The sequence below is a fragment of the Dysidea avara genome, chromosome 11 (assembly GCF_963678975.1).
Source record: "Dysidea avara chromosome 11, odDysAvar1.4, whole genome shotgun sequence".
Lineage (NCBI taxonomy): Eukaryota > Metazoa > Porifera > Demospongiae > Dictyoceratida > Dysideidae > Dysidea > Dysidea avara.
Window position 1 is genome coordinate 11733317 of NC_089282.1, and position 12177 is coordinate 11745493.

The 12177-nt window shown below is 38.4% G+C and overlaps 1 protein-coding gene across 5 annotated transcripts in view; it reads right to left on the minus strand.

The window, feature by feature from the left end:
* Positions 1–2697: 2697 nt before the first annotated feature.
* The window catches only part of LOC136239581 (structural maintenance of chromosomes protein 5-like), a 32841-nt gene continuing 23361 nt past the window's right edge, over positions 2698–12177 (minus strand). For 3 of the 5 annotated variants that reach the window (XM_066030335.1, XM_066030337.1, XM_066030339.1), the window contains 13 exons: positions 10479–10548; positions 10350–10430; positions 10226–10284; positions 10080–10152; positions 9854–10027; positions 9679–9804; positions 9529–9624; positions 9416–9469; positions 9303–9364; positions 9026–9137; positions 8775–8951; positions 3025–3120; positions 2698–2975 (listed from right to left, as the gene is read on the minus strand). In XM_066030335.1, coding sequence (XP_065886407.1) covers positions 2817–2975; positions 3025–3120; positions 8775–8951; positions 9026–9137; positions 9303–9364; positions 9416–9469; positions 9529–9624; positions 9679–9804; positions 9854–10027; positions 10080–10152; positions 10226–10284; positions 10350–10430; positions 10479–10548 — 1339 coding nt within the window. In that variant the 3' untranslated portion in view covers positions 2698–2816. Of the gene's footprint in view, positions 2976–3024; positions 3121–4510; positions 4648–4700; positions 4784–8774; positions 8952–9025; positions 9138–9302; positions 9365–9415; positions 9470–9528; positions 9625–9678; positions 9805–9853; positions 10028–10079; positions 10153–10225; positions 10285–10349; positions 10431–10478; positions 10549–12177 lie in introns of those variants that run through there. The other 2 variants (XR_010693523.1, XM_066030336.1) reach the window with 2 other exon arrangements.

Genomic DNA, 12177 nt, shown 5'->3' on the forward strand with positions numbered 1-12177 from the left:
CTATTTCCTGCTCATACAGGATTTTTAATTTTAGAGCCTCTCCAGACTGGGATCTATCGGTTTGCCTAAACTGAACTTTTCTGTATGTCACAAACTATTTTTACATTGTAATTTAACAGTGTAAGTCTTACCAGAGCTCCTGTACTGTCCATCCAATGCATGGTACCCTGAGTCTAGACCCCTGTATTATGTTGTATATTGTCTTAACAAATAAGACGTCTCTCTCTCCTAAGTATAAGTAATTATTAATTGCATCCATATCTGCACCATTGAACAGTTTAAACTCCTCTAGCTAGCCTATGTAACTTCAATTAATTATTATAAACCCTCCACTCTTTGACCTATAACTACTCCACCACCTGACTTCGGTGTTTTGGATTAGCAGATTTGTAACTGTATATAATATATATTTAACCCCATGCACTTTCAACTTGTTATGTTCTGAGTAGAGTTAGAAACTTAAATTATGCTGTAAATTGTGTTACACCTACTTCCTCTAGAGTTATTCAGTTGTTGTATCCAGCTTATACTACCAGTTTTGGGATTACTGTGATACTGTGTGGCAGTAGGGCTGTTAGGTGGGGAACTTCCCCCCCCTAAAATCTCAGACTCACCCCCTAAAATTGTGAGTGACCACTACACTGTACTTAGGTTAAACTTGTTTTATAAATAGGGCACACAACTATCAAAAGTACCTTCAGATTCAATCTCAGAATGTTCAAGATGTACCAGGTTAAAAATCGCAGACACATGAACCTTAAAATGTTCTCAGACTCAGTATCAGATTGTTTAATTTTTAAAAATCTCCTAGGGTAGCTACATGTACGACTGACAAAAGTTCCTATGTGATGGCTATTCAATAATTATCTGAGAGCCTAAGTGTACCCAGAGTTGTTGTCTAAATGGCTTAGCCTTCAAAACTGAATTCAGAAAAAGTAATTTTTTAAAGCTACAAAGTGGCATGCAGTCACCAATACCCCCAGATTTAACTCAGAAAGCCTGAATATTCAATTTCAAAAAGCCTAAGTTTTAAATCATTTCTTGTAAAACATCCACCCAGAACTTTAATTTGCTAGTACCTTGTGGTATGATACAATTACGGCCAATGCAATGTCACACAGAACTGATTCAACAGATGCAACATGCACAATGCACTACTAATTGTACATAAGGTAGCTACACATGATTAAGTTGTCCTAAATATACATCAATGTCACTCATGTATCACCCTGATTAAAATAAAGCTCTACTGATCTGGCTTAACCCAATCACACTCATGACAAGCCTTAAATGACTAAATAGTTTGGCAACTGTTTTACATACTTGTGAACTTGGACATGTACTTAACTAGCTTTTACCTGGTCACCCCCAAAGGTGGAATCCTAGAATAAACACTGCTGTGTGGTCACCATCAAGCTCTACTAGTACTTGTTGTCTGGAGAGACTTCATTCTTATTACTTCATCATTGCCTTCTTCCAATACTTTTAACTTGCGACCAACTCTGACTGAAAGGCATACTTTTCATACAGCATTACAGGTTTTTAGAATTGTTAATAAGATCTCTCTTCCTTATTTACATGGAATTTTCTCTTATGCTGTGGGTGTCACTGGTATATAGCTCTGGTAGAAATGTACACAGATTGTTTGTTCCTATTGTGAAGACTAATTAAGGCACTGGCGCTTAGGGGCACAACCATTTGGAACAGTTTACCTAAAGTACTGTACGGTACTAAAACTGTCAATGAATTTAATTGTATTGTGTGATGTAGCTAGTTTTTCTTTTGTGTATATATGTGTGTACTGTATCTTGTGTTCTCAGTGCACAGCTGAAAAACAGCCTTCCTTGGCTGATGCTGTTTTCCCTGACTAAAAATTTGAAAGAAAGAAAAATCAAAATAGTTATTTTTGTATCAACATAATCCTAGATTTAGCTTCATCTCTTAATTTCAGTAGCTATACTCTTAGTTGTAATCTGCTCACTGGTGACATGACATATCCTTAGTCACCAAGACATCACGGAGGTAGCTAGTCAGTGTGGGAGCAGGTGCATCTCTATCAAATTGATCTTCATCCACTGGTCAAACTGATATTGTGACATACAACATCTGGCACTAAACTTAGGAAGATCACCCATCATAACAAATAGGCCATATTACTGAAAACAAATCTCAACAACATTATTTTATTCATGTTTAACATGTAAAATTTAGCATTTAAACATTGTTATTCTTCTCAAATACAAAGATTTCGGTATTATAATTAAAAATGCACGGTTAGTCGAGCATTAGTTTCATTGTGTATTTGCTCCTGGAAGATGAAGTATGTGTTTTGTTCCACCCTGATCTCATACCACCAGACCGTAGATATAGTTGTCTGCTCAATGGAAAAATCTGCTGCTACCATTTTGTGTGAAGGCCCTATAAGTGCTTTTGGGACTACCGTTATATGTATTACAAAGATGACTGTTTATTGCAAACTACATTTACTAATTCTGTACAAACTGATTGGGAATCAACTGGGACCATAGTCACTACTATGTGGCAGTGACTCAAGTGACCTTTTAGGAAAGTTCTCCTGTAATTATTTTGATTATACTCTGTGTCTGGTCACATTAAAGCTTAAACATGTGACATTGGAAGATTTCTCATCATAAGCATGTCTTATTCCACAGTGGAGCCCAAGCACTAAAAACTTGATACATTAGTACTGTACTGTAATGATATAAAACACATATAGTACAAGGTTACAACTATAAGAACTCCAGTTGTAAAAGATAATCATGTTACAGTGATCAAGGAGGTAAAAAGGAATTTTCTCAAAGAATAACAATTACTTCTTTCTCTTCTTCCTCATACATGGAAGTAGCAGTGTTTAAGAATCTACTGAATCTCCACTGATGAAATGGATTTATTTCAGTACCATTGGTAACAATGTGTACTTTGACTGATGAAGAATAGTTCAAATTTTTGAGTAACTGAAGAGACAACAATGAACTATATAATGCAGTAATACATTTTAAGTACCTTAGGTGTGAGAATGAAATACTGAGAACTGCCGGGTTTACTGACCAATGATACAACTAAATTGAAAATTCTGCGTTCATTGACTGGGTCCATACCCTGCATATATTATATCAAAATGAATGTATACACATGTATCTTATAGAACTTTACGTGGGTGAGATCAAAGGGAAAAGTGTACTTTTAAAAATTTCATAAAGTACACTTTAGGACAAACAGTGCTTCATTGCCCACAAAGAGTGCTTTAATTGTACAATGTACCACTCTGCGTGGGCAGTTCAAAGGCACCGCCAGTGCCATAATTTGTATATTGCACTGCTGCAGACCGCAGCGAGTGCATTTTAACTTATAACGCACTGGTTGCGGTTTTGTAGACCACAACGAGTGCATTATAAGTTATAATGCACCGACCGCAGTGCAATATACAGATATTGCACTGGCTGCGGTTTTGTGCAACATAGCACAAGTGCCGGTGGCGAAGACCACTACGACACCTCACCTAATAGGTGGAAAGACACTTCATAGATCACTCGAATTCTTTTATAGCCTGACATGTAAAGATCGATTGTGGGCCATAACGCCACCAATACGTATAATGTTTACAAGCAGCCAATGGCGATCAAAAAAGCCAACGCGGGTGGCCACAACTCTAGTCTACATATATATAAACGTACGTATACACCTTACTAGTCTGGTGCCATCTTATCCCAGATTAAACTGTAGTCCACTTCGACAATGACTCAGTAAAACAAATATATTCTAAATAATACTAACCTTTACGTTCGATTGTGGTAACCAGTTTTGTCATGCCACCAGATTCAAGTTTAGCCAGTGTGAATAGTAAGAATTAGACTAGTATCGTTTAGTAGTTAGGTTTTGTTTACTTAAACCGTCTATTTAGCTGCTTTTTTCGCTCAAGAGAATCACTATGGTGATTAGTCTATATGGCACGCTGGTATACTGAGCACTACATGATGAGAGTCGAACAGCGAATGCAGGTTAGTGATATAACTCATAGCGTACTAGCTTTCAATATCTCAGGTGGCTGCAGTACTGCAGGGGGAACGTCATCGCAACGTCTGGCTTGGTTACCCACAATCGATGTTAGAAACCTGGCCTTTATAAGTGTTACAGCTGTATTGTGAGACTCTCTCCACCTATTAGGTGAGTGGTACATAACAGTTATACAACGTGCACTCGTGTTCTGCCTGTACAAACACACTTGCCTTCAGGCCTGACAGCCCTCAGGCTCGTGCGTTTATATCAGGCAGAGCACTCGTGGCCGTTGTATAACTATATAATAAAGCACTCTTTGTGAGGAATAAAGCACAGTTTCCCATACGCTTTGGTGTAGGCTAATAGCCCACGGCACTCACGCCAGTACGACTAATCACCCAAGCCGGTGAAGGCTGATAGCCCTCGTCGCACTGAGTGGTCAATCACTCCAGCCAATACGAGATCTACCACTAGATTGCTTTTATAGGCATACCTAAATGCTTCGATGATGGGTGGAAGAAGGTAACATTGCTGTTACGTTTGTTAATGTAAACGGACAAGTCCTGGGGATATCATGGAAATACTTCACCATGTGTCACAATAGAATCGATTGTGGGTTGTGACCAAAATCTGCAAAAATACGTGATGAACGTTTACTATGCCAAACTATGGTGAACTACTACCTTGTTAAACTAGTTTGTGTGCATTCAGGCTGCTGATAATTCGTGCAACTCATGTTAATTACAAGCCCTAGTGTATGGTGAAGCTACACAACCAGAAAGTTCCATAAATCATTTAAAGCATTGCCTTGCCCGTACTATATGAAAAATAAAGCACTCGACACTTGGCTTCATGCTTTATTTTTCATATAGCACTCACAGCAATGCTTTAACATATACATAGTGCACATAGTACTGTATAGTAGGGATTATGGAGGTTTGGGCTTTCTTACCCAAAATACCACCCAAAAAACCAGCCTTACTTTTCCTTCATATTATCTTCCTTAAAGAGTGGTAGAGCGATACAGCACCGCTCTACTCTTTGATGTGGTTAATGAATGTATGTAATTAAGAAAATAACTTTGATGTTGGTAGAAAATTCACAATTTTACTATTCTACTTTATTTTGCAGGGGGAAAGCCCTGAACTAAATGGTATTGGTTGGACATAAAAGACCAAAAATGCCTTCAGAGCAATCCCAAACCTTTCCAACGGGTTTCTATGGAAGTTAATATTTAACTGGATTTTCTACTAACTGACTAACCAACTAACAAATGATGGGGTGTGACTATTCAGTGGACTGGACTACTGGACTGGACTACTGGACTGACATATTTTTGGTTTTTGCACATTCTATGGTTGGATTTATGGAGTCTTGCTAGTAAGAACTCTTTGGGCACCTGCAGCCCACTTCTAAACGCTTCTAAACACTGAAGACAAACAGTGGAATATGCGAAAACTGTCTCTTAATAATTTCGCTACTGTTCATTATGCCACTATACAACACTTATTCCTTACCTGGTGTGTAGTAATGCTGCAGGCAGTGCAAGGAATTCCGGCAGTGAATGTGACAGCAATAGTTAACCAGCAATCAACTAGCAATCAACTAGCCAGTAGACAATATCCTTCAAGATATATCCTTAGAACAAGCTTGAGGAGCAAGCTTGAGGAGCAAGCTTGAGGAGCAAGCTTGAGGAGCAAGCTTGAGGAGCAAGCTTGAGGAGCAAGCTTGAGGAGCAAGCTTGAGGAGCAAGCTTGAGGAGCAAGCTTGAGGAGCAAGCTTGAGGAGCAAGCTTGAGGAGCAAGCTTGAGGAGCAAGCTTGAGGAGCAAGCTTGAGGAGCAAGCTAGTCTCATTAGTCTTGCTCTCACTAGTCTCGCTGTTTCAGTGTAGGGGCTTATCAAATAAAGATTATAAGCGCCCATGCTGAAAAATCTCTAATTGGTAAGCCCCTACACTGACTAGAGAGGTCTGGCCATGCTGGCGAGACTAGCTTGCTCCTCAAGGATATCTCGAAAGGTTGTCTACTGGCTAGTCGATTGCTGGTTAACTATTGCTGTCATATTCAGTTCCCTGCACTGCCTGCAGCATTACTACACACCAGGTAAGGAATAAGTGTTGTATAGTGGCATAATGAACAGTAGTGAAAATATTAAGAGACAGTTTTCGCATATTCCACTGTTTGTCTTCAGTATTTAGAAGTGGGCTGCAGGTACCCAAAGGGTTCTTACTAGCAAGACTCAATAACCTCAGAATGTGTAAAAACCAAAAAATATGTCAGTCCAGTAGTCCAGTCCAGTGTTCCAGTCCAGTAGTCCAGTCCACTGAATAGTAACCCCCCCAAATGATGCCTTCAGCCAAGCCTAACTTGACTATGGTTAACACTGTGGGCTTGATTTCTTCACTGTTCAACATCGCTTTGGCCTGAGATTTGCCTTTTGCCAACTGCTGCAGTTACAGTGCATGTATCATGGACTTACATTGTGCCCCATTTTGCCCCACTACACTGCATTGATTCACAGTAATGTGTGGTGGCTTCAGTACAACTAGCTGTCAGGAGAATTTTCTGTAATTTCTTGTAGTGACTGGGTTGATTGCAGTTGTGCTGTTTTTTTGTTTGTAGTGCTGTGTAACAAGTAGAACATGAAGCGGAATGGCCAATTCACTTCCCCCACAGTATTTCATAGTCGTGACACTTTTACATGCAATTTCTGTAGTGACTGAATTGATTGTAGAGGTGCTTCTCATACTGTTCTTCACTTGTAATACTATACAACAAGTAGAACAAAGCTGAAAATAAAGCTGAATGACCACATCACTTTCCAGTAACTGATATTCAGGGAAGCTCAATTGATTTTTATAATATGTCTAGCCAGCACCATACTTTCCTTTGATGAGTTAAGTATTGGTTCACTGGTCCTAAACTATGTTACAACAATTAGTGCAAGGAAAATTAGAAATTTCAGTATGGTAATACTGTAAATTAGAGATCATGGAGGTTTGGATTTTTCTGGCCAAAAATATCACCCAAAACCCAACTTTACAATGCCTTCCTGATGCTTTGGCAGTTTTGGGTAGGTATAACCAGGCCCAAAAAGGCCTTCAGTACAGCCCTAAACTTTTCCAATAGACCACTACGAAATTCTATATCCAATGGAATTTTCTATTGACTAACTGCCTGCCTGCCTGAGGCAAACGTAACTCAATAACGGCTAAGGCTATGGGCTTGATTTTTTTCACTGTTCGACATTGCTTTGACCCGACAGGTACCTTTTGGCATACCACAGTACGTACAATGTACACATCATGGACTTACCTTTGTCCTCTTTTGTGTCCATTTCTTTTTCAGCTCAAGGTGCTGATTCATGTTAGCATGATGACTTCTCTAGGTTTGTAAACGGAAATTGTCTGTATTTTTCATGGTGACTGGATTGATTGCAAGGCGTTTCTCCTATACTGTTATTCGTTTGTACAGTGCTGTGTAATGGACTGAACATAGCTGAAAGCAAAGAGTAATGGCCACTTCATTTTTGAGTCAGTAATTGATAGTTATGGTTAGGGATCTGCAATACATACCGATACGGCAATATATTGATACAGCAAATAAGTATCCGATACGATACTGTACTTAGGAAATATCGATATATCGAAGTTTTCTAGTAGAACAGGTAGCGTTTGCTCTATTACTGCAACAGTGATCTAAATATTCGAACAGAAAGCCTATAAAATGCAACGTTACGAGAAGCCATACAAATACACGTTTATAAGTGCTGCTGTTACTGTGTTATGGCTAAAATATTCTTACCCAGGTCTTCTAAAAACAGTAGCTGTTACACTTTAAGTATAAAGAACTAGCAGTAAACATCTGCTGTATATACTAGCCATCTTGACAACTCACCAAAATGCGGAGAAATCCGGACAAGCCTTTGTGGGAGCATGTAATAAAATAAAATGTTTGTGGTAGCTAATTGTCTGGGTGGTGTAATAGAGGCAGGTATCCAGGTAGAGATGTATTTTTAACAGCAACTCTGTTTTCCATACTAAAAATCATACCAGGAACACACTAGCTATTTGTCACATCATGATCAGCATAATTATTACTGTAGTTTAGTAGCATTCACTGAATAAAGAAATTGTATACACAGTGAATGTAGAATCAGTGTTGGTTCTTTAAGGTACAGAGATAAATTGGATATTGTTACAACTATTAGCTAATACTCCAGTCATAACTAGCCATGACCACTTTATTATTATAGTATCGTGATACAGTATTGTATTGAACAGTTTATTGATGGTGATACGCGATACACAAAATGCACTGTATCGCAGAACACTAGTTATGGTGCACGTTCAGATGAAAATATGAACTCTGGCACTATTTTTTCTTTTGATGCAAGTTCACCAGTCACAATAATGTTACAAAAAAGTAAACAAACTAGTATAAGGAAAATTAGGAATTTTAAGTTTGATTAGGGATCATATAAAAAAGTAGGGAACAAGGGAGGTCATCTACATCGTATGCAGATATTTACTAGTGGATATTTAATCCCATGACTGAAGTAGGAATTAAATATCCACTAGTATAGCTGTGACCTCCCTTTTTTCACTGCATTTTATTTCTATGATCCCTTTTATAATAAAAATTTCCAATTTTCCCCTTACACTTGTATATACATACATACATACATACATACATACATACATACATACATACATACATACATACATACATGCACACTACACCATGATAACTACACACCTGATTGATTTCATCAACAGCTCTGAAGGGAGATGATGCAATGTCTTGCAGTGCCATGAGGTATAACATGGTGGCAACATTTCTCTCCCCTCCACTCTGCCGACATGTGGTCAACACTTGTAGGTCTTCTTCAGACCGGAATTTCACCTTGACAACTATCCCATACTTACTGAAATCCTATACACGAAAAACCATACCTAAGTATTGAAACATGCAACACACAGAGATACATATACTGTATAGTATCTTACATTGTCTTTATCTTCCAACAAGCTGATCTCTCCAGCACAGCCCATGTCTCTAAAGAATGTTGAAAATTTTTCATCCACTCGACCAATTAGACTCTTCAAAGGGTCAAGCCACCTGTGGCGAGATTTAACATTAAGATGATTAATTTCTAATGTAGAAAGAAATGCACAATGTGCACACAGTGGATACATAGCATCACACAAGGTTGATTACTATACTGCACATCTGAAGATCGATATTAGTTAAGGAATTCTAATACAGTATGTGTGAGATGATTACTTATCCTTCATCTCTTCCATTCGCTCAGTGTAATCAGCATATTTGTTCTGAAGTTCATTCACCTAAAAATATACTTGTGATTCCATACACAAGACCAATACACTACAACACACTTCTTGCTTAAGTAACTTAATTTCTTTTCTTCTCTTATCATACTGTTCTACACACTATATAAATAAAATCCCAAAGTATACACATACAAGTAAGTAATGGTCATCTTACATACCCTAGTATCCATGTTGCGGCACATTTCAGCCTTTATCTTGTATTCATGCATTAGCCCCTCCACTTCCTCCAAATCATTTGGAAAACTATCATATTGCTGTGTTGATGAAGCTAGCATAAGAAGACAGTAAACTTGTGTGTTATAGTATACTTGCTGCTTTTCAGGAGGGATGTCACTGTGGTTGGTTAATCCTGACAACTTCTGTGCCTGTAGCAGGAGTTGCTTTCCTCTCTCTTTTGTATCATCAGCTATTTTCTTGGCATCATTTAACTGGGCCTTGTATTATAACAAAGTAATGGGGAGCCCCCTTAGTATTATTGAGCACCTCTGCTTCTTCTAAACGATGCTTCACTTCTATCTGACATTTCTGCACTTGTTCCTTCTGCATAACCACAGCCTGTTGTTGTAGCTGAGCAATAGTGTACTCCCTTTGGTCGGTGGTAAGAGTATAAACTAGAGCAGCTATCTTCTGCATGCACTCTACTTGATCATGTCGTAGCTGTATGTGTATACTGTTATTAGTAAAGCTGTGAAGTGGCTATACATCTCACCTTCAACACAGCTTGTTTGCATGCATTTTCCTCAGCCACTAAATCAATTGCACTGTTTTCTAATTCACTCAGTCTGTGACAATAACATGTAGCTCAAGGCAACAATATTAATAATATTTATGGTACACATATATATTTAAACTTACTGTATTCGCATAGTATTAATTGTGCTAGTTAGTTTGGCCCTTCCTCGTGTGCTGTTAGTCTAATTATAATTAAAAAACAAAACAGTGGTACTGTTATATTACGTAAAGAAAGGTCAGAGCAAACCTTTCTTTTTCTAATAGCCTTGATATGTTTCTTTGCCTTTTCTTCAAATTCATCAAGGTCTATAACAATCTTTTCACCATTCTAAACAACACCTACTAGACTTATAGGCAGTCTCAGCAAACAGCTCACCCCATTTGTAATCAGTGGCTTCACTTCAAGTTTAACATCATCTTGGGGAAACCCCAAATACTCTGGCTCACTAATAGCACACAGCAATCCACCATAGATAATACACTATAAAATAGGGATTTGCAATGGTGATGTAATATTAAGTCATTTACATAGGAACTAATACATTCCTGCACGGACAAACCTCGCTATGGATAGGAGGTAGAATATCAAGACGTATGTTTCTTTTTCCGTTTAATTTTAATTTTATATACTGAAGTGTTTATCAGTGTATAAAGGTTTTAATAAATGAAGCATTGATATAAATAAGTTTATGGCAATGGGTGGGGTTGTTTGCAAAATGGTGAGGTACCCATATCTTACAGAATGACAACACACACACACACACACACACACACACACACACCCCAATAAGTATGAGCTGTTTTGGTCATAATTGGTAAGATAAGTATTTTTATGTATACTCCAGCCTCAAGTTTAATGGTACAGCTAGGTCCTGTTAAGGTCATACTGAAGACCCTGGATGGAACACAGTTGACAGTTGAAGCTATTTAGATGGTTATCATACTACAATGAGCTCTGCTGTGGAATAAAGTCGGGAGCACCGGGCTCGGAGCAAGCTAAAAGATTAATATATACTCGAACAGAACATACAATTACTCTAATAGAACATACACTGATGCAGTAAGCTCTAATAGAACATTCAACATTTGTCCTACGTACCATGCAAAACTAGCTAGATAAGTATAACCTTATCCTTGTACACAGTACTACTCACTCCATGTAGGGAAACCTGCCATAGCTAATTCTTGGAGTTTGAAGGAATGATGATTCTAAACTGACTTGACCTTAATGAAAGTTTAGCTATAGGACTACTGCATGACAGAAAAGAAGAAAGTAAGTGAACTCACAGGTGAAGGAAGATATTACCAATGGTGAAGAAAAATATTCTTAATTCTTTTTAATGTTGCATGTATATGTGTTTGTTTCACAGAGTTTAGTGATGAGTCATGTCCCTCCAGTAATCGTCACCTGTTGCTCAATCAACCAATGTCATCACCTGACTGATTAGGCACAGTCACCAGATGACCTTGAGAGTTCAACATCAACATCTGGCAGTGATAAGCAACCTATAGGGAAACTACCACTATAGTTGATCTTGACCAGTCATTGGTTGATCTTGAATGAATAATACAAGATCATGAACAGTCACCAGCAAGGGCGTAGCCAGGGGGGTTCAGATGGTTCGGACCAACCCTCCTTTCAGAGGCAAAAGTTTTTAAAATTAACCAAATCTTATAGCCCTGGAGCTCTCTGGTAGCTGCTTGCACACTGGCGCGGCTCTGTACTACTTTTGAGGGTCACATCGCTTTAATGCAGAATTCAAGTATTGCATCACGTGATTACAAGGCAGGAGCTGCGATAAATTTGAGTGGTCGTGTTATATGTGTGTCAGGTTAGCATAAACCGTGAATAGTTGATGCATATTTACATTGTGAATGTTTTGCTTATTTATAACATGTTGTGGGCACGTGATGTCTCAAATATACTGGAGTACAAGCCAAGTCTGAAGTTCCTGACCATCAACAGGAGGACCGACCGAGACTAATGTATACCTGGAAGAAAGTATTGCCAACAAATGTGGATTGAGGGCTCCCGTGTTTTAAGAAGTTGGAGTTGTCTGGAAGTGAAGATTAGT